Here is a 26,089-nt window from a genome sequence, read left to right on the forward strand (position 1 = left end):
AGTATGTAAGCACAAAGAAGATACCTCACTCCCCTCTGATAACAAGTGTCAGAACATGTCTTTACGGAATGCAGAAGCAGGGTTAGGAAATGCTTTTTGTTTGGCCAACGGCTGTGATAGGATCCTTGCCATGCTGAGTATGTAGGACTATACCCTTGCGTTCAAAAGCCATGATAGCAACATAGACAGCCAATAGTTTACTTGATAACAAACCAAGCCTTCAGTTCATGGAAATCAGTTTTGCTCCATTGGTTTCAGTTAACTATTTTTTTTATGTCCACCACGAGAAAATACTTTAAGTATGCTCATTTATCAATTAGTAGCTCAGTAATTAAGATGCCATCACCTCCAGAGTCAACACAGGAGCCAGGGCTATTCCCCTTCCATCCAATCTGGCATTTAATACAATCTTAACTAGATTTGCAGCTCCTTAAGCACTTGTGTATGTGTACTGAATCTTCAGATCCACGCATGAGAGTCAAGCTGTGGTTCACAAGGAATTCAGGGGTGTTAAGCTGAGGGCTGGCTCCACATGCCTTGCTGGCATAACTGGAGAAGAACGTTAACTCCTTTCCTAAAGGACCGACAGAAACAGCCCTGTCATGAGGCATCCTCCACGTCTGAGTGAACCATTGTCTGCACAGCTTTCAGCAGCCCCTCCTTTTCTAACATCCTTCTTCATTCCCAGTCAAGGAGAGAAAAGGAGAGCTAAAAGGAAAAGAGCTGCAGGGCTCAATGCTGCTCTTTGCTATCCCTTGCAAATCCAAACAACTCTGATCTTCAGCAAAGAATTAAGCTGGATTTAGCTAGCTGGGGAGAGCCTTGACTTCTGAATTCTTGTCAGCAGCCCATTCCTCATGCAAGTGAGCAGGATCTCGCTACATCACTGATGTTTAGTGAAGAAGCTGTTCTGTGAAGTCCCCTGCTTTTGCCAGAGACTGCAAGGACTGTGAATGGCTCAGCAGAGAACTGCTTAGGGGGCATTGCTCGAGGAGGGAGTGTTGCAGCTGGAGACTCCCCAGTGAAGGCATATAATGAGAGGATTTCCTAGCATCATTCTCAGCCTTTCTGCACTCATCTTGGAAACTCTTAACTCATCTGATTTCAGGACTGCTTAACGATATATAAGGTTGAAAAGAGAAAAGCTGACATTAATATCAAGTTATCTGTCCAGGACCATGAAGCAGTAATTAAATTAATCCAGAGTGTGCAGGGTTTCATCAGACCTAATTCTAGCTTAAAAGAGGCTTATTTGGCTCATCCAGAAAAGCAAATGTAAATTTTACGTGTCTGAGAATGGGTTCTGTGATGCAGAACTGAACTGGCAGCAATGTGCTCTATCTTCAGCTAAAAAAATGTCACAAGTATCCATTATTAATCAACATTAACACCATAGCAGGTAGCAAGGCTACTTGTCCCCAGAGATACTGTCTGCTGTGCTGCCCAACCCCTATTCAAGAAACGATGGCTATCACTACAGTAGTCAATTCTGCCTTTAGCTATGTGAACAGAGTACTTCCTTTCACAAAACTTTCACAGAAGGTCTCTCATATAATGAGAGATGGTATAAAGTGGAAAAAAAAAAACTACTTTGTTACTTTCGTAGCTTTGCAAATAATGCTTCTCAGGACTTGGAGAAAAATAAATTGACAGGGCTGAAAACTTTCAGTCTCATTTATGGGTAAACACTTTGTCTAATCACTTTCGTTATTTCAGAAATTACAGAAATGAGCATAAGAAGTGCTCATAATAATAACGTTCATAAGAAATGAGCATTAAAAGTTTCTTTCTTATGATACAGACAATCTTTACATATGGCATATCTGGTTTTGTTCCTCTTAACATTGCACAGATCCTTTTGTAGGATCCAGTAATACAGTGTAGTCAAATACTTCAGAGGCTTTGTTCACCACTGGTCATTTTTTAGTTACTTATTGATGTAGCCTAATTAGCTAGGTATTTATTGAGTTCTGCAGCCTTGACTAAGTTAAGTGAGAGAATTTACAGAAACTTTACTCAGCTTTTCCCTTCTCAGAGGGTTAGTAGTAATTTAACCATAATAATATCTTGCCAATAGTCAGATACTAGAGATATTTGTAACTAAAGCCTCTCCTAAAGCAGAGGATACTCACTGTTCATCCATTTGGTCTTCTGTACCCTCCTCACAAATTGTATGGAAGATCCCAGATGTGTCTGTATGAGCATTATCTTCCTCAACAGCTTGCCAGGCCCATTGCTGATCCAATTGCAGTGCTTTTGCTGGAACACCACAGCTTGATTTGCCATTGCTGTTCTGTCATGGCCTTAAATTTCACCAGGGGAGGTTCAGGTTGGATATTAGGAACAATTTCTTCTTAGAAAGAGTGGTGAGGCAGTGGCACAGGTTGCCCAGGGAGGCGGTGGAGTCACTGTCCATGGTGGTGTTCAAGAACTGTGTGGATGTGGCACTGAGGGACGTGGTCAGTGGTATGGTGCGGATGGGGTGACAGCTGGACTGGTGATCTTAATGGTCTTTTCCAACCTTAATGATTCTATGATTCTAAACAGCCTTTACCCATGCAGTTCCATTTTCAGCTCTGCCTGTATTTGGTACCACCACCCCGGAGGCCAAAGACTCCACGTGGAAAGAAGCAAGGAGTGCAATCTTGGGTGTTTTGCCTTTTCCCTCAGGCAGACACAGCCACTCTGTCAAACACAATTTTAACTGGTTGTTGACCATAAAACCTCAAGTATTTACTTACTGCTGAGGTGTTTTTCCTGAAATAACAGCAGCACAGAAGACAGGGAGGCGGGAAGCTCTGCATGCCTTTGCGACAGACTGCTCCATGATGGGAGTGTGCTGATGCACTGTGAAAGAGGTTTGGGGGCTTCACTGGAACTGAGAATGGTTTTGGAAAGCACAGATGTTCTTCCAGCCATTACTTGGTATCATCATCAACAACAAAAAACCTGTATTTTGGAATTACCAGATTCACATTTCTTGGTTTTCTGGTGAAAGTAAGGAAAAAAATGGTTCTTTGATATGCTGAAGAAAAACAAAAACTCCAGATCACAGCGGGATGCGAACAGCCTTTATAACTAATGGCACAGCTTGCTATTTTGCTAACAGTGCACATTGACAACTGTGGCTAAAGGGTGTGTTGCTGTTTTAGTTAAAAGAAAGACTTTTAATTTAAAGAATGATGAACAAGGGTGTTTTTTGTTTTATTTTTTTCCAGAAAGACACCAAGTAACCGCCCAAGACTGGGCTAAGTGCAGCCCTCATTGCAGCACCGTGTGGAGCTCGCCTCCTATTACACACTGAACGGAAGCAGTGGTTTGATCTGCGTCCCCAGCAGCCACTACAGCACAGTATTTCCGCGCCCACGTCCGAAGCCTGCAAGAAAGGGCTGCCCCTGCCCACGGCGCCGACTGCCAAGCAGGGCCGCCCCGCTCCCGCCCGCGTTTCCCGCACAGATCCGCCCCCCGACGGGCGGGGGCGGGCGCTGCTATGCAAATCACCGCCTCCAGCAGCCAATGGGCGATGAGCTGAGCCGCGGGGCGGGGCGTTCCGCCGGGACCTGCAGTAGCCTCGACGGCGCGGGCTCCCCGGCGGTGACTGTGGCTTCAGGGGCGGTGCGTTTGGTGCTGGAGGTGAGTGCTGCGCGGGGCGGGAGGAGGGACGGCGCCTTCCGCGCTGCCGAGCTGTTCTCGGTGTCTCGCTCAGCATTGGGCTCGGGGGTGTGAAGAGCGCTCTTCAGTTTGGCTTTGCCTGAGAGTAAAGGAAACGGCCCCGTGTGAGCCGAGAGGGGCGTGTGAGCTCGGCGGCAGGTTGTGGGCTGGAGACCGGAGGTGCTTGGTTCTATCTGTGGCTGTGGTCGCCTTTAAGGGGCAGAAGGGCATCTCTGGGTTGCTGACACGATCAGAGGAACGAGGGCGTTCTCAAAACGCACCTCCTCGTCCGGTCTCAGCGCTGCAGTCTGCCTCGCCCGTCCTCCTGCCTCGTGGTGCGGCCGTGGGCAGCGCCGAGCGGGCTGACGGCGCTTGGCTTCGTACGCGAGAGGTAACAGCTTGTGGCATTCCCTTTTTCCTCTTTGTGGCCAGGTCTGCGAGCGTGGCAGGAGTTAGTGCTCTTTGATTGCTTCCTATTAAACTGGCGCTAGTCTCTTGTCCTACTGAGGAGAGTTAGTGGTGCGTGTGTCTGAGATAGCAGTGGGAGCCAGTGCCGGGGAAGGAAATGGCTGGGAGTATCGCTGGCCTACAGTGCACAGTGGTGCTTCTCGTTCCTCTGCTTCAGGTGGTATTTTTGGAACCTTTTCTTTTTGTTTTAAGCTGCTAGGGATCCAAGTGGAAATGTGTGGCTTCTTGAGATGAAAATGCAATTTGGAGGACGCTGGCTTCCTGTTCACGGTGCTCCTTGCTGTTTAAACATTTTTCTGTGGGAGTGGTGAGGCTACAAGAGGAGCACAGCTTTGTTCAGAAGAAAAGGGTTAACAGCCTAAAGAAAAACAGGGTGAAACTCATCCTTACAAAAGCATGCTTTAGATGCTCGGCACTGCTGAAGACCTTTTTCTTACCTCGTGTAGCTCACTGCCTGCCTTGTATGACCACTGCTCTGAAACTGACGTTGCATCCTGAGCCATAAGACACATGCATGTGGTGTTTTGGCTGTGGCTAAAGCCACAGGTTAACCTCTGTTGTCATAAGAGATCTTTATCCAGAAAATAAGCACGATAAAGAAAATCCCTCGACACGTTAAAATGCCACTGCATACTGCCCCACAGTCTTGAAGATTTGGGGTGGTGCAGGCTTAGGCTCCGTATCTGACCCCTTGTGTTGTACTGTGCACGGTTTTTGGAGAGGGAAGCAAGAGAGAGCCTTCTGTGAGGAAAGGCGTGATGCTAACATAACTAACCTAGATCTGCTCCAAAGGAGAGGTGCTCGGTGATAATAGAAAGGGAAGAGACCTTCTGGGTGGCAGGAACCACCAGGACTTCCATGGCTGCAAGGGAGCTGGCAGACCATGGACAGGTAAAGTCATGGAGAGATTTTAAGGCACGGCCCAATCCATTCTGGGGCAGCAGAGCCGTGCCCCCGAAGCAGGCCTGCAGGGCATTCCTGTAGCCTGTTGGTGACCTCTGAGGAAGAGGGCTCCGTGGTGTTCCTGTGGAGAACTGATCCCATTTTATCCTGTCACAGCTTGTTCAGTGTAACTCACATGTAAGTCAAATGGATGACATTGGAAATAAACAGATCACTATTTCTTTTTATGATCTCCTTTTGTGCATTAGAGTGTGGTGTCTTTATGCCCCATCCCTTGAGGCACTGAAGGCCCCAGGGCCTGGTAGGTGGTAGCCCTGCCTATGGCTGGGGATTGGAACTGAATGGGCTTTAATGTCCCTTCCAACCCAAGCCATTCTGTGATTTCTCCCTGATCTTGTGCGAAGAACAAGCTTATGTCCCTCTCCTCTTCCTTCAAGTTCCTGCTTTCTAAACCACTTGGAGACACTGTTTGTATCCTATGGCTTTCCTAGCTTGGTAATGGGTGCTGGATGCAATATTCCAACCAAGGCCTTACTGATACCGAGTAGGGTGCAATTGGTACTTCCCATGCCACCTCTCTCATAAGTGCTGTGTGGTTTTTTCTTCTTTTTTTTTTTTTCTTCAGTGGCTTTATACTGTGGACTTGCATTTTAGCATGTAATCTACTATAACCCCACTGATGCTTTCCCGCTTTTAACCCTGGTATCCCCTATTCTCTATCTGTGCAGATAATTTGTTCTAAGTGCCATACTCTGAATTCTAAGTGCCATACTCTGAATTTCCTTTTATTTTTGGTAGCACTGCTGTGATTTTCCAGGCTCATCCTGCATTCTGTTTGTCTTCCCTTCCATCACTAAATGCTTGCCTCTGCCCCCTCCAAGTTCATTGTTGTCTGGAGGCTGTGAAGGCTCATGTCTGGCTCCATTATCCAAGTTGCTAATTGAAATTATGGGTAACCTCCTTGACTGACAGAAGGCCATCATAATGTTGGCATATTTGAAAACAGTTATGACAGAAGATAACTACCAAACATGAAGGTGCTTGACCAAATAGAGCCTCCCTTATATTTCACCTGGCCTATCAGTGCCTTTGATTCCTCGCTCATCCTTGCAGTGCAGAGGTGACAAGACGCAGTGCAGAGGTGACAAGACGCAGTGCAGAGGTGACAAGACGCAGTGCAGAAATCTGTGAGGTAATGCTAATTTAACCTGATAAATTTACCTCAGCCCCAGGTGCTGGCTCACCACATTGATGCAGCCTTGCAGAGAAGCCATTTCTGGGGGCGCAGCTCCAGGCCTGCCCCTGGCCATGCCCATGCTATGTGGCCATGCCACGCTGCTGGGGAGCCAGCAGTGTGGTTCAGCTTCTGCCTTTTTGCTCTGCTGTTTTGATAGCTTCTGCTGATTGTGTCACCATCCTGCTATCTCATCTAGCCTTCTGCACGTAGTGCTCAATGCATCTCATTTAGGCCCTGTTTCTGTAGTTAATCATGGTCTCACGGGACCTGACTTTGTGAGGCTGATTATGTGTGCAGCTTCTTCTCTATCTGCTGGGCAGTAAACAAGGAAGCAAGTCTAACTGATGTGGTGTAAGATTATTTTTGATTAACTTGTATCAACGAAAGCTGGGGAAAGATTGCCTGAGTACTGGTGGCACTGTACCCCCAGTTACATCTGTACCTTGTTTCGGTGTCCCTGGTACTTTGAAGAGGCCTGAGAACACCCATAGGTGCTGTGCAGTGACTGCTGTACTGCTGGCCAGCATGTCCTGGGGCTGAGACTTTGCCTGTGCGTGTATGTGTGAGGATTGCTTCCTGGCTGAACCTCTTTGGTCCTGTTACAGGTGTGTAGGTTTTGCAGGAGGACCCAGAACTCAGCCTCCTGTACTGCCCCATGTGAACAAACACCAATAAGACACCTCATATTAAAACACAAAGGGATTTTTTTTTCCTTTAAGTTGGATACTCGATATCAGATTGTAAAACTGTAAACTCTAAATATATGTATACTCAAAAAAAGAAAAAGATGCTGTTGTGCTAATTTACAAATGCCTGTAGAACACTTTGCTCCTGACTGATGATCACATGCAACCTCATATTTCCACGCAGATGCCAGCCCTAATGTCTTAATTGTGCCTAAATACCATCTGGTAGTAGCAATGGTAGTTACATGCGGCCTGTATCCAGTTGTTCTACTGGGCAGACCTGTGTCAGGCTTGTTGAGGTGATTCACCAGAGCGGGATCCACCTGCAGCACTCAGTGATGGCATCACGTCTCCATGTGCCGTGACTCATCATGCTTCTCAGCTGCAGTAATTGCCAGAAATGCATGGATGGCTGTCTCACTGTTTATGTTTCTGTATAACTATTTGCAAAGCCTGGGGAGGTATAATCCATACTCCCTTGTCCCCATCCTGTTTTAACTGAAGACTTGAGCTTTGCCTATCACAGAAGACAGGACATGCTGCAGTAGTTAGCCTGTAATATACCACATGAGAAGGAGAGCAAGAGTGGGATTTTTTTTCTCTGTGGTAAAATACATTCTCATGCCCATACAGCTGCTTGTAGTAGCACTCCCTTTTCAGAGAGGTTCACAGCTCATAGGTGTAAGGGTTCCAGCAGTTGTACAATGTTTCAGAACCTGAAGCTGATAACCATAGGGTTTCTAGAGACCTTAGGGAAAAAAAAAAAAAGGCTAAATTTGGGGTGTACATTAAACTTGCCTGTTTTCATTCCTTTCATATATGATGACTGTTAGTGGGAGTTCAAACAGTGTGTGTGAATACTACCTTTTTTAATGGGCCGTGTCATGGAGATGGGTCATGTCATGAAGATGGAGAAACTTCTTTGTCTACAGTGCTGGTGTAGACTGCCCTACAACCAGATGGAAACAAAGCTGGTTACAATTGGATAGTAGTGGTACTTGTGAGAAAAATGCCCAGAGAAGATGCCGAGAATCCATCTTATTGTCTGTGCAGGACAAAAGATGTGTCAGTGGTGATCCACAGCTCCCCAGCAGAAGTGTAGACAGTCCAGTAAATAGTAACAGCAGGTATAAGTTCAACAGGCTGTCCTCTCTGATGCCAGGATAATGTTCAATTACCATGTAAGCTGTGTAGTAGCAAGGTAAAACTTCAGATTTTTTTTTTTTTGCCAGTTTCTTCATAAATATCTGAAAAATGATATGCATGCTATGTGTGCAGCAGCTTCCCTTGTTGGTGTCTGGAGAGCCTGATAACCAGCCTGGGAAATACTAAAATAGTTAATTCTGCTGAATACATCTGGGAAGTAGGAGACACATTCTAGATCTCTGGATTTATAATATGCTCTTGTGCAAAAACTGAGTTACTTTGTGCTGAATACTGTAGGAGAAACTTGGGTAAGTCAAAGAAGCTCAAAAGCCATCAGCAGTCAAGCAGTTATGCCTCATTACTTTGAGTTAGAGGTAACAACCTATTTGAATGTTAATTTTTTTTCCCCTTATGCCTTTCTAACTAGCGTTTGTGGTATGAAAGAAAGCAAGGGAGACGTGGAGATTCAGATAACTGCATAAGTAGTCTACAGAGAATGAGTTCTCTCTGTTTCTCTGATTATACCAGCTTGTAATAAATAACTTCATGTGATGTAAACAGAAGTAAACGCTCCATGTCAGATTTGAAAAAAGCCTGCACTGAGACACCTGCAGTTTTGTGCACTCTCACTAATGTGACTGGAAGTAGGATGGGAGTATTCTGCTGTGAACAGGTGTTGACTACAATAGAAAGCAGTTGTGTCTAATATTCTCTGGATAAATTTTCAGCTTTGTGATGGATTTCTGTATTTTTTTTTTATAGCCTGTGTTATTTTCAATCCTGAACATACTTGGTGTATTTTAAAGCATTACTAAATACAAGAAACTCCAGAGAAAATGGTAACTTCCTTTCAGTGAGGCTATGAAAAGATTTCAACATGCTGACCTCTATTGTGTTTGTTAATATTGGAGTAGAATATGCAGATGTGATCTTAAAGTAGCTCCAGAAGGCACAGCATCCTAATTGCTAGATGATGATTTTTTTTGGTCTTTCTTCAAGCTCTCACAGACGAGGAGCAAGAAAGAGAAGCCATTCCGCCAGTGATGGAGATGATTTAGAGGTCAGGGAATTTGGTCGTGAAATATGGTTTGCGTTATGCTCTGATTCAATTAGAAGCTTTTTTCTTTCTTTCTTTTTTTGTATAGTGGAAGTCCTATTGTAAACAATAATCTGTTGTCTGAGTTACTATTATCTAACCTATTATTGGAGAACAGATCCCGGAGAAAATTATTGAATCTGCTCTGAAACAGGAATATAGTTGTTAAATCTGACACTCTAAAAAGAAAGGCTTTGGTTGTATTTGCTATAAATTATTCAGTTTTGTGTAGCAGCAGCGCATTGTTTGCCTCACAAATGAGTGTATTAAGTACCAGCAGTCCATATGAGTTTCCGTCAATACTGTATGGTCCATAAAAAGTATGGAAAGTCACTGGAATGTGCTGATATACAGCTGGCTATTAAGTAATTCTGTCTAGGAGCAGATTGTTTCCCAATTCTTCACCACTTGTTTCTTGGGTCACGTCTGTGGTGTGTCATGCAAGCAGTAGCATGTGGCATTGAGGGGTAGGATACCAGGCCAGTTGAGCCGTGGGGGCTCATACTAAAGCATGTAGTTACTTTTACCTTCCAAGGGAGTGAAGAACTGCAGGTAGAAAAGGTTTTAAATGGCTTGTTTTGAAGTATCTGTTGTTCCTCAAATAGGCCACTTCAACTGAAGTAAGGCTCTCATCTTGTAAGGTCTTACTCAAGGATGAAACAATTACTGACTAGACTTCTGGTAACCTACAAACTGCTTTTAGCTAGCAGCTGCCTTCTGGGAATGATGTAAAAAGGAAAAATGCTCACTGGCTTCCTTCCCAGCTGCTTGTGATGCAAATGTGGATGCTGTGCTGAACCTGCTGGTTTATTTCACCACTTGTCACCAAACTCAGTGATGTGGATATACAAATGTTAATGCTGAGACAAAGGTGTGCAACTTGTTTGCTTTTATATACTACTTTGCAGCCTTTGTTATTTCTACTTAGAAGCAAAACATTAGCACAGCAGTGGAAATGCATGCTTGTAGTGCTGCTGTGCATAACTTGCTCTTACAGCCAACATTTGTTACTACAAATAGCTTATTTTATCAGGCATTTTATGTTACCAGTAATTTAGGATTTCTGGTCTGTACACGGGGCTTTTGGGAAGCAGTTTTGTGTGGCTTTTAACTTTCAGAGTGGATTTACTTTTCTGTCTGAAATCCCATGCCATGCGCTCTTATTGCAACAGAATAGCTTGCAAATTTCTCATGCATCATGGGAAAGTTAGTCATAGTGATTAACACCAAGAAGCAGCGTGCTAACACGAAGAGGTGAATGCTAAACATATCTCCCCTGACCGTGCTTGGTGAGTATTTGACTTCAAAGCAGTAACCTTTGCAGTCGTTACCTGGCCTGTATTTCCTGTGTGCGTGTGTTTGGGTGTATACATCATGATGGGTTGCAGAAGGAACTTGATTTTTTTATAAGGACAGATTTATCTACCCCAAAAATACAAGCAGGAAGGTACGTGTTGCAGTTTGAGTATGCACAGTATTTTGCAATAAAATAAAAAATAAAATAAAAATAAAACCAGTAACTAATCTATTAAAACACATATATGTAGAATAAAGGTATTTATATACTTGGGGCTGTTATTCCAGAGAACAGAGTGGCTGGTTCTCAAAATAATAATGTGTTAAACATATTTTAAATCAACTTGTGCAAGTAGTATAATATTTATCCCACATTCAAATTATCAGACTAAGGCTGTGTAATAGAACAAAATTACACTGGAAGGAACTTCTGGAGGTCATCTCATCCAGCAACCCTCAAACCACACACAGGTAGATCAGGTTGCTGAAGGCCCCAGCCAGGATGCAGATTCCAAAACTTCTTTGGGAACCTATTCCAATATTTTTCAGTTTGTGGTTTGTTTGGTTTTTTGTTTATTTGTTTTGGTGTTGCCTGTTTTCTTTCCTCTATTTTCTGGTTCCCATGTTGGTCTCCTGCCCCTGCTGTTGTACATCTCACATTTGGTAGGTGCTGGCAGCAGTAGGATCTCCCCTGAGCTTTCTGTTTTCCAGGCTGAACAATCCCAGCGTTCCTGGACTCTCCTCACACAGCAGGGGCTCCAGCACTGCAAACCAACTTGGTGGCCTCTGTTGGGCTCACTCCATGGTGTCCATATCTCTTGCAGTGCCACAGATACGGCACTCCAGATACAGACTCTCAGGTGTCAGATGGGAGGGATCACTCCCCTAGACCTCTTCTGCAGCTCCTGCCCACAATCCTGTTGGTGTCCTGTGCCACAAGGGTGCAGAGCTAATTTATGTTCAAGTTGATGTTCACCAGGACCCCAAATTTCTTTTGCAGAGATGCTTTCTAGCCAGAAATGCTCAGCTTCTCCTGCTGCATGGGGCTTTTTATAAAGGAAGAGATTGCTGAGGCTATACCTAACAAATTGTAATGTACTATATATCACGTGTTGGCATATGTTTGTTTTAATTACAAACAGTGCTATCAATGTGTAAGTAAATGTTACTCAGGACAGTTTAGTTACAACAGCATCTGATAAAGAAGGACAACTTTTCTAAATACTGGTCCATTAAGTTGCCATTTTTCAAATGGCTGGTCCCCTCTGCTTTCCTATTGTTGTTTATTTGCTTGTTTCAGCTCTTTTTTGTCAGTTCTGTCACTGATTCTATGAAAGGAATGTTTGGGTGTTACTAGCGTCTTCTGGGAAGATCTGCTTCCCCTTTGTCTGAAATGGGGAAAGACTTCTGTAATGCCATTGTATTTGAGTTTGCTGTTTTCCTTATGAGAATCTTCTAAAATTTCACCTAACTGTGAATCCGTCAAAATAGCAGTTTGCAGATGTTCCAAATGAGTTCACTGTTTTGTCAGAAGACTGAAGCTTAAACGGTTGGCTTTTGGGCTCTGAGGGCATGTTGCTGGCTTGTGTCCAGCTTGCCATCCACCAGTACCCCCAAGGCCTTAAGGATGGCTGTACTTCATCCTTACATCCCTCAAGACCTTACACTTGGATTTGTTGAACCTCATGAGGTTCACCTGAGCCCACTGCTAGAGCCTGTCTAGGTTTCTTTGAATGGCATCCCATCCCTCAACCATGTCAACTGCACTGCAGAGATTGGCATCAATCACAATCTTGCTGAGGGTGCAGTTGATTCCACTGTCAGTGTCATTGATGAAGATGTTAAAGAGTGTCAGTACCAGTACTGGCCTCTGAGGGACACCACTCATCACTGATCTCCATTGGACATTGAGCCACTGAACACCACTCTGGGTACAATCTCATAAGCAGTTCCTTATCCACCAAACGGTCCACCCATCAAATCCATATCTTTCCAGGAGAGAAGGACATAGTGGGGGATTGTATCAAAGGCAATACTGAACTCCTGACAGATGATATCAGTGGCTCTTCGCTTGTCTGCTGACATGGTTGCACTTTCACAAAATGTGACAAGGTTGGTCAGGCAGGACCTGCCCTTGGTGAAGCCATGCTGGTTATTGCATGTCACCTCCCTCTCTGCTGTGTGCCTTAGTATAGCTTCCAGGAGGATCTGCTCCACAATCTTCCCTGGTACCGAAGTGAGGCTGACAGGTCAGCAGTTCCCTGAGTCATCCTTTCTACCCTTCTTAAAAATGGGTCCTATATTATTCAAGCATATTTCATTTGCATGAAGTAGAAGAAGTGACCTACCCGGTCATGGCATCTGTAGATCTGTGACTTCAAAGAGTAGTGCCAACATCATTTACCTCTGGTGATTAAACATACCGTCATGTTTTTCCAGAGGGTGTGGTTGCTTCATTCACCATATTTTGACGTGTACCATTGCATTGGCCTTTCTAAATTCCACCTCAACTTTTATTGGATAAGGCATGCTCTGCCTCCTGCCCAAAGCGGTAGTGTTAAAAAATCAGAAGTTCAAGGAGATACGATCTTAAAGCCTTGTACTGTCACTTAGCTGACAGGTGTCCTGAGTGAGTTACATAACCCTGCTGACATCAGCTTCCTCCTCTGTGAAATGGGGAAAATAATACCTGTCAGGCTCAGGTTCTAAAGGGAATATAACAACTCAGAATGATTAATTTGATTGACTGTCCCTGGAGGTGTTCAAGACCAGGTTGGTTGGGGCACTGGGCAACTTGGTTTAGTACCAGATCTAGAGGTTGGTGGCCCTGCCTGTGGAACCTGATGATCCTTGGGGTCCTTTCCAATCCTAGCCATTCTGTAATTCTGTGATTACCCTTTTTCCAGTCAGCAAGGACCTCAGGTGACCACCGTGACTTGTCAAATATCACAGAATGGCTTGGTGATTACTTCAGCCAATTCCTTCAGGACTCTGGGGTACATCTCATTGGGACCCATAGATTAGCAGATGTTGAGGTTCCTCAGACAGTCACAAACCTGATCTTCACTTATAGTGGGAGGGGAGTTGCTCCCCCGGCCCCACCTTCTGAACCATTCTCTCAAGGACTGTGTGCAGAGCCATTGCTAGTGAAGACTGAGGTAAAGAAGTTGTTGAATTCCTCAGCCTTTTACTTGTCTGTAGTTACTGACCAGGGACTCTTGGACTTTTGTTTTCCGGTTGCTATACCTATAGAACCCTTTCTTATCCTTCTTTGCTCCCCTTGCCAAGACCAGTTCCATCTGGGCCTTAGCCTTCCTGACTCCAACCCTACACAGTCTAGCAGCATTTCTGTACTCCTCCCAGGTTACCTATCCCTGCTTCTACTGCTTATGCATTTTCTTCTTGCTCTCCATATTGACCAGGAGGTCCTGGTTCAGCCATGCTAGACTCTTGCCTTTCTTTTCTGACTTCCTACACTTGGGGGTGGAGAGCCCTTGTGCTCTAGGGAAAGCTTCCTTAAAGATCTGCCAGCTCTGCTCAGCTCCCTTGTCCTTCAGAACAGATTCCCAGGAGATTCTGTTGACTCAACTCCCTGAAGAGCTGGTATGTAGGCTTTTAGAGCTAAGCATTAAGAAACTAGGAATCCTCAGGCTGAAGATTGTCTACAAAACGTTAATTTGATCCCTCTGTTCATATTTAGGTTTGGATTCTACTTGATCACGGAGATCGTAAGAGATGCTACACATGTCTTTAGAGATGGACTTCTCATGAGTGGCCTGGATCCATGTGTTCATTCACCAATGTCCAGCTTGTTACTTTGGGATCTTACTTGGTCAAGTGTTTGAGACCAGAAGCAGTGGCTGAAGTCCGGTGCTGACTTCCGAATTTACAAGGTATGGAGCAATGTGCTTCAAGTGTCTACAGTTGGCATTATAACTATCAAGAGTGAAACTGTTATCCATAATCACTCTGCTGAAATCTGTGTCTGTTGATTGGGCTGTTAGAACTGCCTTTCCCCAAAGGACTCTGAGGAGTGTATAGAGCATTCTGGGGGTATCACAGGAGAAAACCCTGAGGAAATAAACTGCAGTAACACAGTAAATGAGGTATCTGACCATGAGCTGAATTATGAATACTCAATTCTATGTTGTAGAACATGTTTTTCAGCACATATAGATTGTAGACTTGGTGGAAGTGATAGGATGTAGGCCGATGTTTAATTCCATGATCATTCTGTGTATAGAGAACATTATCGTGCAGTCTGAGGCTATACTTGGGAGGTTCTTGATCTTATTTTGGTGCATGACTTTTTAATATTTCATGTATGTTGAATTAAGCAAACAAACAAAAAAACGCCCAATACTTTTACAGAGATGCTGCAGGATTAATATCCATGTAAATTACAGCATCAGTAATCATCATGCTATGAATTACTGTGTTTCTTCTTCTCCATTTTTTCTTATTTTTGTTTTATATGACACTTTAAAATAGTGGTGAATAAGAAAGACAAATTGCAAAGTGCACCATTGAGGGTAGAGAAAGGAAGTGTAAACCTATTCCTGTAAAGTTATCAGCTTATTGTGTAAGTGTTCTTATTCAGTGTAGTTCCTCTGTTTAAATGTAAACTTTCCTCAGTCTTAGAACTCTTGCTTAAGTTTTGAACAAACAAAAAACAGTTATTATTCATACCATACTCATGATCTATGTACATAGTTGAGAGCATCTCTGGATTAAAATGATTGGTAGATACCTACGTTCCTTGAAGTTTGGAAGGACGCAGTATAGTGGCTAATAGGTCGAACTGTTCTTATTTTTCCAGAGAAGCTCACCACCTTTATTAAGCACAAAAAAAAGAAAAAGAAAAAAAAGGTAATTATTGTTGAGCCACTTGTCAGACTGCTTGCTGTGGGGATTTCTTCAGGAAGTCCGCTGAAATTTAGTTTTCCTCAAGCTGAAGGACCGTTCCTTCAAGCGCAGGGGTGATGTAAGCCTGCACACACAACGCATAGAAACGAGATTCCATCTGCATAAAATAGATCATCCCATTAGGGTTTGGGCATAAAAATTATTGTTTCCAAATGTAGATGTTATACACAAGGTGAATAAATCGCTGAGCACAACACAGTTTCAGGGCCAGGCTAAAAAGTGGAAGGATTTTAAACTCTGGGGAAGCCTCTAACAGTCAGGAATGCAGTCAGACTAGCGATGTGACTGCTTTTCAGTCCCACATCTACATTTCAGGTGAAAAACTCAGAAACAATTGGTTACTAGAAGAGATTTAAATAATCCCGAGATTGCAAGATGGTTCTTTTTTTCCTTTCCACCGTGCTATCTAGAGAACATTCCAATAACCATTTCCAAACACAGACGGTAGATATTCTAGCTACAGTTCCTGTAGGTAATCTTGGCCATACGGTTTTCAAGTCAAGTAAACCGGTCATTAAAGCTGCCCTATGCAATTTTGTTTTCCTTGTAGGTGGGGATTTTTCATCTTAGTGTTGTGGCGTGAGGTGTAGGTCTTGATTTTGTTATTGCTGTGGGAGGTAGTGGAAAACCTTTGATATCTGAAAGCTTCCCCTGTGTAATTTAATTGCATCTATGTGGGTTCTGGTTTTAAATTCCTACAGTTGTTATGTAGGTAGATTCCTGACTGCAAGCTCATTTTTCATCATACTGGACTGTTTTTTTGTTTGTTTTATATTGCTCGGAACGGAATTAGATAAGGTTGAAAAACCTTTTTTTTGTAGCACTGTAAACAAGATTCTAATCAGGATGCTTCTCAAGATCAGCATTTACTCTCATTGAGCTGAAGAGGCTGTGTCTGTGATGGAATCTTCCTTCTCCTCCCTAACATCTTAAACATATTTAACAATCCCATGAAAAATTGGTTATAAAATTGAAGTCTTAGTTCACACAGGAGTTAGGCCTGTTATCTTGAGTATGTTCACATGGGACTTTACTTAATTTTAGAGTAACTGATGAATCTACAAAGGGATGTGTCCAGAGCAGATAACATGTTTGTAAATGCTCATGAAGGTGCTCTAATTCCTGGAAAAACAAAGATGATTCCTCTAGACACAGAGGTTTGGCAATGTCATGCTTGTTATTACTTCTTAATTTTGTTCTCTTTCTTATTAATTTAAATGATGTCATGGGAGATAGGTTTTTTTTTTTTTTTGGATGGGAAATTTTCAGCTTCCTGCTTGTTGCAATACTTAGTATAGGGTTCTCACTGAAGCTTTCAGTCGTACTTTCTGCAAAGATTTTAGCTCTAGAATTTCAAGTGAATAACATACAGGAGATTTATGTTTGTTAGCACTTAACTAGTCTACAGATTACTCATTCTGCATCTGTTTTAGTGAAATTTATAGTTAAGTAAGTCTGAGGCAAAAAGAACAGATCCTGACCTGTAACAGCAGTGTTACTTTATTCTTTCTATAAGATGTTTCCATTATACAAAAATAAATAAGATTTGATTAGTTGATTTTACTTAAAAAAAAAATTGAGCTATTGCTGTTTTTTTAATGCCTGGTGCGCTGTGATTAACAATAGCATATGAAGACCCTAAACTTGCTTATTTCTTTTTTTCTTTTTTCTTTTTCCTTTTTCCTTTAAAAAGAAAAGAAAAAGAAAGAAAAAAGAAATACAAATCTTGCTGCTTTTCACACTGTTTCTCAAAGCTTTTCTTTCCCAACAATACTGGTTAAAGCTGTATACTTTTCTGAGAGACTTCTGCTCTCCTTCCAGGAAAAGCAAGTTTAGAACAACAGAGGATCTGCAATATTTTGGTTTATCTTTAATGCATCATTAATTAAGAACTTGTAAAGCAATAGTTTACTTACTGCAATTTTTTTTTCCTACTTTTCCTCTGTTTTACAGGCAGGATGAAAGACCGGCTAAATGAGATGCGTGAACTTGCCAGGTTGCACAACCAGGAGTTTTCTTACAGTGAGGATGATGAAAATTCACCCCGTGACATTCTCCTTTATGAGACTGATTATGCCTTGGAAACTCTTCACAAGGACATAGAGAACATCCGGACTGAAAATAACCTCCTAAAAGAGGATGTCAAGCGACTAAAAAAGCAAAACAACCGCTTCCTTACTTCCATGCGTCGTCTTAGTAGCATTAAACGAGATACTAATGGTATTGCCAGAGACATCAAGGCCCGTGGAGAAAGCATCCACAGGAAACTCCAAATAATGAGAGATTTCTGCGAAGATGCAATAACAAAATATGGGGTGATGTCTGTCATTGCCAGGGTAGCAAAGAACCATTATGTTGACCTTATGCATGCCTTTCAGGAAGCAATGTTTGAATACAATGCAACAGAGATGAACCAACGGGAGAACTGCAAGATCCGAATTCAGCGTCAGCTAGAAATCATGGGTAAAGATGTTTCTAGCAACCAGATTGAGGAGATGATTGAGCAAGGCAGATGGGATGTCTTCTCCGAGAATCTCTTGTCGGATGTGAAGGGAGCTCGCTCAGCCTTGAACGAGATAGAGACACGTCATAAGGAGCTGGTGAAATTAGAAGGTCGTATTAAGGAGGTTCACGAGCTCTTTCTGCAGGTGGCCCTGCTAGTGGAAGAACAGGCAGACACCTTTGATGTCATTGAGATAAATGTGCAAAATGTTGAGGACTACGTAGGAGAATCCAAGGAGCAAATTAAAAAAGCATTGGAATACAGAAGAAAACACCCTCTCATGACAATCCTCTGCTGCTGCTTTTCGTATTGCAGAAGGTGATTATCCTTCTGAAGCTATCACGGACCAACTTGAATGTTTTCAAAATCAGATATTCTTTTCAATGGTTTTTCTTTAATGACAACCCCTGTAATTGTGGGAGCTGTTGTGCAGTTTGTTTTGTTTGGTAACACGTTCCTAAATGTGCTGAAAAATTGTCTATTTATGGCCTACTGGAAGCGTTGATAAAACTTTTCAACTGTTTTTAATTGAAATGCACTCTCTTACTGTAACTGGAGGTGCAAGTACTTATAAGATCTCTGTGCAATGATACTTGTTCCAGTCAAGAAAGAGGAATGAAGGATAGGCTAAGAGCCTAGGGAAAATGACAGATTTCAAAAAGCTATTTTGTTCTTATGAGTCAAAGTGGTCTGCAGGCAGTACATGCTTAATGCCTGTGGTGACAGAATACACCACAGAATGAGGAGGTTGGAATTCTAACTAGTTTGGAGCCTGCTTGATGCAAATACTTCAAGAGATTTTTGCTCTGCTTGTGCAACAAAATACTGAGTCTGTTACCAGGAGCAGGATGCAAAACTAGTTTGTTTCAACTTTATTTCCATCTGTCACTGGTCTTAACAGAAGTAAGCTGCACCTTGAAGCATAATAGTAACTTGAAGCATAATAATAACTCTCTATATCTACTTGAAGGGAGGTTGTAGTGAGCTGGGGGTCAGCCTCTTCTCTCGGGTGACTAGTGATAGGACTAGAGGGAATGGCTTCAAGCTGCGCCAGGGAAGGTTCAGGCTGGACGTTAGGAAATACTTCTCTGAAAGGGTGGTCAGGCACTGGAATGGGCTGCCCAGAGAGGTGGTGGAGTCACCGACCCTGGTGGTGTTCAAAGAGCATTTGGACGTTGTGTTGAGGGACATGGTTTAGCGAGAACCATTGGTGAAGGGTGAATGGTTGGACTGGATGATCCTGTGGGTCTTTTCCAACCTTAGCGATTCTATGATAGGCATGTTTTGCTGTTTGTATTCAGGTGATTGTTTTTCTCCATTTTGAGTACCCACAACTGCAACATGGAGGCATCACACTGACTCTTCAAATTGTGTTACTGAAAAATCTTAATTTAAAAACTGCCATGCTTTTAGGTTTCAAATACGTGTTTCTGTCAATTGACATATCAGACAGCAAAAGAGGTGTGTGCAGTGGCCCTCTGTAGAAGCACTTGTAAGAAGATAACAGCTGGGAGGCAAAGAAAGCATTTTAGTCTCCTGTTCTGGCACATACACACAAGCAGTTTTAGTGGAAGGATTATCCCATCAACAGACTTTTAATAAGTATTGATTTTAATTTGGAAATTTTATATACATATTTAATAGCATGAAGGATTAAATTTATTAACATTCAGTTTTAATGGTTTACAAAAGTTAAGGATTTTCTCTCATTGTTAGAAAATCTCCTCTGGGGAAAGAAAAATTCAGGCGTATTCTTCATATTCTGCACCTGAAGAATAACAACATTTTTATGTCATTTCAGTACCCTTTTCAAGCTTAAAAAAAATCTTTCCTTTTGCGTAAAAGGAGTCTGCCCATAGTTGGTTTGACAGATGAGGAGGGAATAGAACATTTGCAGCCCTGGAAACTACTGAGCATTGTCAGTGAGAGATGTATTCATAAGGTCTGGTGAGTGACTGTAGCTCCTACTTCTGGAAGTTTTCCAACTCTAATATTTCTGGGTGGCTTCCTGTTACACTGTGATCTATTGGTAGCCTTTGAATTAATGCAGGACATTTTTTCAGAAGTTAGTGACTTTTTTTTTTTAATTCTTGTCATATTTATAGCTATTTTAACAAACATATTTAAACATTTCAAGTATTTTGTATTTAGGATTTCTGCCTAAATGTGTGTAGCCGTCTTCCCTCACCAATCACAGTGAAGTTTTTCCCATCTGAACTTTTTGCACACTAATTTTATATGTTAAAAAAAATACCCGAACATTTTGTACTGTTTATATTGATATATAACATAATAACAAAAGAAATTCAGCTTCCAAGCTTTTATATCCTTTGGGGAAATGCTTCTTTGCCGGATAGACTTTTTACACAAATAGAAGCTAAATAGATAACAGTTTTCAGAAACAGGAAATCTCTTTAGCTGAAGCGCCTGTCTGTGGTAACAAGGAAGCATGAAGAACACTGGTCTTCTAAACTAGAAGCTATTTTGATATTCAGTGATGTCTTGATGATATCAGTATTATACTTGCCTGAGACTCTCTCAAACAACCCAGTATTCAAACCTGAAGTGGGAGAAAAAAGAGCGGAGGTTGAGCTGGCACCATTATTTTACTGCTTTGGTGCTACTCAAGAAGACAGAAGTCATTTACTCCATAGGTATTGACATTCAAGTCAATGGAACTGTGTTTGTAGAGAAACATCCTAAAGAGCCAACAATCAGAACGTGGATGTAAATCAATGGGAATTAAAATACGTATTTCATTTTGTCCACATATTCTTAGCACTTAACAATGCTTTTGATAAAAATATGTACCTGCTTTTGATAAAAATATGTACCTATGGTTTCTTTTTTGCACACGTGTATGTCCACAAAGGCAATAAAATATTTAATAAGAAAAACTGAAAATGCAGAGTGTTGTGCATTGAGTCAACAGCTCTGAATAGTTGCTCACATAGTCAGAGTTTTGTCTAAAAGCTTCTGGACTAAACTGTAAATTAGTGAAAGAAGATTAATGTCTAAAAGAATGTCCTCAGAATGTTTGTTGCCATGGTAAATCAAATATATTTCGTATTGAAATAGACTTATTGTAATTTTTCCTATTAAAAACATGAAGAATTAGTTTCATACATTCTAAGATGACTTTCCACTGCAAGAAAAAATACAAATTTATTCTGGCAGTTCTGAAAGATCTTGATGATTTTGTTATTAGAAATACAAAGCTTATATTCAGATCTTCAGTCTGATTTGAGGCACAGGGGAATAGAGCAAAAGCATGAGGAAAAAGATAATTAGAGTCCTTGCCTTGACTTCAAGCTGTTGCTGTGGGGAAGAAAATAAGAATCATTGAAATCAGCTTGGTACCCATAAAACTATCTCTCAGTTGCATTGTGAATTAGAGGCATTTGAAAAGCTACTCCCAGTAACTAAAGAAATAATCATCTTCCTTTCAAACTTGTTCATTGCTTAATACTAAAGGGTTGGGTTTTTTTTTCTTCTGTTGTTGTGTAAGAACTCCATGAACTTGCCCAGTAACAGCCAAACAGGCGTCAGAAAAAAAAACAGAAACAAAAAACACACCACACTGATTACACTACAGTTGCAAAGAGTAATGCCACACAGGATGAGTGGAAGAAGATGATAGAAGTAAAAGCCTGATACTGTGTTAACATACTACTAAGAGAAGCTGCAGAATGGATGACTTCATGCTTGCTAAGGAGAGCTGCCTTCTCAAAGTCAACACAACTCTTACGGAGATGCAAGTACTATATCCTATGGAACTTTTTTTTCCTTTCCAAGATGTGAAAAACCCTATAGCTGGGTTTGAGGGGGTTGCAGTGAAAAGTGAGATGGGCTACTTTAGCTTTTAGGATTTTGGGCATTTTTTGTTTCAGATCTTTCTGAGGAGAAAGGTGGACTGACAGCCAGGTTTCCATTGTTTTTTTCTTAAAATGTAAGAGAGAATTGTATAAATATGAAAAAAAAAACCCTATTGCAAAATATAATGTATGGTAAACAACACTGAACTTCTTGTGTATGAGTTTCCATTTCATCCCATGGCATTTAAAAAAATATATTTGTTTTAGTCTTATTTTATTTTGAAACACAAGTTTGATTTTAGAGAAATGGAGAAAGCTACTACCCCAATGGGAAGGCATCCCTCTGGCAAGTGTCTTGGGAGAAACTTCTGGAAGTAAAGGTATAGCATTTAGTTTAAGATAGAAGTATTATTATTATTTAAGAGGAGAAAACCTGAGGGTGAGCTTTTGTAATCCAAGTTTGTGGAGGCCAGCCTTCATCAAGAATTGTTGAAATCACATCCTCAGCTGTATTTTCTAATTTCTTGAAAACAAAATAGGTTCTCTAGAGTTTTGGGCCATGGCAGATGTTTGAAATAGATCTGAAAAAGAGTTACACATGATTGTGTTTGTATCTCTACAATACCACATGTGATTAAAGCAGGAAACTGTCTTTTAAAAGATACTGTCTGTGGTGATTACAGTTAATCAGAAGTAATGTGATTTTTACAGGAACCCGGTGTATTTGTTTCTCTGATATGTAAGAATGTGCTAACAGGTGTATCTTCTTCCATGTTTATATCATATAGTGTTTTCCAAATAGCTGAGTTGAAGCCTATAACAGTCACTGGACATATACTGTTCTGCTGCACAGTGCCTACCTTATGAGGGTGTTGGGGTTTTTTTTTTTGGCCAATACCATGCCAGGACCCATGTGCCAGTGCTACCCCAACAGTTTATCCAATAACCACTGCTTCCTGCAAATTTTTAATCGTCAGGATCCTGTAACTTCCTTGGGTAACACATCCCCAGTCATAATTTTTGTTGTTGTTAGAAAGCTTTTCTTGCCTCTGATTTAAGAATCTCTTAAGTGAAATAGAGGCCTATTGTTTGTTCTCTTTGTAGAAACTTTCCTTCACCAATGCATCCCTCCACTTTTCAGTTACCTCAAGGATGCCATATGCCTTGACACGAGGCTGAGAAATGACCTCGGCCTGGCCCAGAAGTTACCATTTTCAGTGCAGCTGCTGTCTGAAGAGCATCTGATCTGCAAAGCAGAATCTGTTCTGACAGAGGATGCTTCTGGACACGTGTTAGAGTAACTGGCCACCAAAGCACGGCCTGACGCATCAACAGAATCAAGTTCCTCTTCCTCTCTACCAAGTAAGGCACGTGCAAAGCCTTCACAGGAAAAACATTTTATTTTGTCTCTCAGAAATAATTTCACACATGAGCAGGAAAGAAAATAACCTAGATGACATTTCTTTGCTGAGACGCCACCACACTGAACGTGGAACGCCACTAGCAAATAACACAGCATGGTAAATGCCACTCGAGGAGTTGTTCTTTCATCAGAGGACATCAGTGCATGAATTATAGAATTAAGGAAAAAGAGGCTGTGTGCTTTACATCTGCTCTCCATGCATGTCCCATAACCTTGAGGTACGTGACCAGGTTCGGTGGCGTGGCACAGGGGATGTCAATTTTCCAGAAGAAAAGTAAGCATGGCAAGAGCAGGAGCCTGGAGAAGGGTGGATACAGGGCATGTTTCCAACTCAGGCTGGGAAGAGAGGCAGATCTCAGTCCGGCCACCTGCCCAGCAAATACGTGAGTAGGAAAAACTACCACGTCGCTACATAGCACCGACTTTTCCCAAGAGCACCTGCCAGCTGGCATCCCAACCGGCAGCGCCGTCTAGGAAAGGAAGAAACCATGGGCGGGGCGTTGCCGCTCGGGTGGGCCCGGCGGCTGGCCGGCTCCGCGCCCCGCCCGCTTCCCCCTGTCTGCGCGGCGCCTGGCAGCGGCCCGGCCGCCTCGCCCGTGCCCCGAAGGTGGTGCGAGACGACCCGGGCTCGCGTTGGGTGCCGGCGGCCCTGCCCTCTCCCCTCAGGCACGGCCCGGCGCCTCCAAACCCTCTCGCATTACGGCCTCCCCGTTTTCCCCTTCCGCTCGGGCCCCAGCTCCCGCCAAAGGTGCGGCGGAGGGGTGTGGCGGCGGCCCGGTCCCGGCTGAGTGAGGGGCGCAGGCCCGAGGCGGTGACAGCCTCCCCTCTCCGGTTCCGGCCCGCCCGCCTCTCCTGAAGCAGCCGAACGGGGCCGCCCGCACGCGCCACAGTGCGCTCTCTGCGCCCTCCGGCGCTGGAAATGAAGGCCGGGGGGGGCGCGGCGGCGGCGGCGGCGGCGGCCTGAGGGTCGGGGGGGTGCGGGACCGGGCGGGAGCGCGGCCTTGTATGTAGGAGCGTCTGCGGGCGGCTCCTGTATGTGCACCAGGATGGCCGAGTGGTTAAGGCGTTGGACTTAAGATCCAATGGACGTATGTCCGCGTGGGTTCGAACCCCACTCCTGGTAAATGACGAATTTTTTTCGGGAATGCCGAGAATTTGTCGGGGAGGGCGCGGGCCGAGGCGGAAGCGTGGCCCGGCCGCGGGCTGCGAGCAGCGGCTGTGCCGGGCACTCGGCGCCGGCCGGGGCCTGCGGGAGCGGCGCTGAGGCCGGCCAGTCTGAACGAGCTGCTGCGGCTGTTTTGTTATTATTATCTTTTTTTAAACTTCGTAACTTCAGCTTAAAGTTGGTCTCACAGCTTATTTTTGTAGAGTTTTTTTTTTTTTTTTTTTTACTTCCTTTATTTACTCAGCTTTCCGGACGGCACTTTGTTGTGATAGGGAAAGTACCACAGCATTCCGGGGCTTGGAAGGCGATGGGGGGGGAGGGCACAAACGAAGCGTGGGCGGACACACCGTGAAGTGTGGGCGTTTGTCAGAGTGCCCCCGTCAAATTAATGCAGGTGAGTATTGGTGCTCACAGCCACCCTGATTGCTGTAATTGCAGCTGAAAAAGTGATGCTGAGCTTTCAGTCCCAATGTATCACACAGTACAGAGGCTGGCACGCTGGCTTTTTTGACTATTTATCTGTTTAACTGTTCCCCCAATTAAATTCTAAATGCAAAACAGCGCCTTCTAGAACTGTTCATTGACAAGCAGTACTGTCGGATTGTTTTATGAAGTAAACCTTCATTCCTATTACTCATTCGGGAACAAATTAGTAAAAATGGGCCTGTATTTGAATGCACTTTTTACTTGTAACGTTGTGATGGAAAATGGCTGCCCCTGAAAACCCACGTTTGCATTCAGATAGGGTAATTCTGCCTGTGTGCTTATGTCCAGGCCTGCTTGTGCAAACCGTGCTCATGTAAATGTTGTGGATGCAGCAGTGGTCGTGATGAAAAGTCCTGACTGTGTCAGCTACAGGATGGGTTAGTGGTCACTATTCAACACTAAAGGAAATTAAAATGAGAAGTAAAAGTAATTGCAGGTTTTCTTTTACAGGAGCATCTAATCACTGATAAAAAACCAACAGTCTTCATGTTGAAGAGATACAGAAGACCCAGAATTCCAAGCTGCAGATTCTGCTACAGGCCCAGTCCTTCCTGTAAGAGATTTCCTTTGCAGGGAGCTTCACTCGGCCTTGTGGTGAAGCTGTGTTCCCTGCTTTCTGCCATGACTTGCTGGAGCTCGTGCCAATCTGGGATTCTTCACCCTTTCCTGCTCTCATGAAATAACCGTAAAATCTGCTGGCAACAAACATGTCCCAACCCCATCCTTCACGTTTCCATGTAGAAAAGGATAATCTGCTTACTTATTGGCCTCTGTTTTAAGTGAAGTGACAGAATGGTGTAATGTGAATATGGCTTTCAGCACTAGAGCTGACTGTGATTTTCATTTAAGGTTTTTATTTTATCAAGCAAGTAGTTTTCTTTCTTTGTTCTTCATTAGTTTCCTTGTTAAAATTTCGTGAATTATGCCTTTGCAATTTGACAGTCTTATGTGCTCTGGCCTTTAGTTAAAATGGTATTGCTTTCCATTGGATTCCATTCTGTGAATGAGTTGCCTTTCTAGAAAGGTCATAGTCTATAGGATCCTTGCATCATTTTATGAAGAATTTGGTAAATGTACAGTGGCTAATGCTAGACACTGGAATAAGAAAAGAGCAGCTTATGAAGACAGTTGAGTGCTACTCTACAGAGTTATGTATTTGGCCACTGCATATGTGCTGTCAGACGAGGAATCGGTAGATTAAAACAGATTTTTCAGAAGCAATCACTCATTTTCATGTTCCTCATTTCATGGTATGCATCTTGAGAGCCTCAGTCTTGATTTGCAGAAA

At 43.0% G+C, this 26,089-nt stretch overlaps 1 protein-coding gene and 1 non-coding gene across 4 annotated transcripts; both read left to right on the forward strand.

The window, feature by feature from the left end:
- Positions 1-3,590: 3,590 nt before the first annotated feature.
- On the forward strand, positions 3,591-26,022 carry STX11 (syntaxin 11). 3 transcript variants are annotated; one of them, XM_015284312.4, is made up of 5 exons: positions 3,591-4,042; positions 14,184-14,376; positions 17,363-21,670; positions 22,869-23,368; positions 25,252-26,022. In XM_015284312.4, exon 3 carries the CDS (start codon positions 17,368-17,370, stop codon positions 18,232-18,234), a length of 867 nt encoding a protein of 288 aa, XP_015139798.1. In that variant the 5' UTR covers positions 3,591-4,042; positions 14,184-14,376; positions 17,363-17,367; the 3' UTR covers positions 18,235-21,670; positions 22,869-23,368; positions 25,252-26,022. The 3 variants fall into 3 exon arrangements, 1 of the variants encoding a protein (XP_015139798.1); XR_006938697.1 differs by lacking the exons at positions 3,591-4,042; positions 14,184-14,376; positions 17,363-21,670; positions 22,869-23,368 and adding exons at positions 24,130-24,270; positions 24,588-24,709; XR_001465929.4 differs by lacking the exons at positions 3,591-4,042; positions 14,184-14,376; positions 17,363-21,670; positions 22,869-23,368 and adding an exon at positions 24,130-24,709.
- TRNAL-UAA lies at positions 24,191-24,273 on the forward strand. Its single transcript has one exon. It is a non-coding gene; the product is annotated as a tRNA-Leu (tRNA).
- Positions 26,023-26,089: the final 67 nt, after the last annotated feature.

Source organism: Gallus gallus, chromosome 3 (genome assembly GCF_016699485.2).
Source record: "Gallus gallus isolate bGalGal1 chromosome 3, bGalGal1.mat.broiler.GRCg7b, whole genome shotgun sequence".
Lineage (NCBI taxonomy): Eukaryota > Metazoa > Chordata > Aves > Galliformes > Phasianidae > Gallus > Gallus gallus.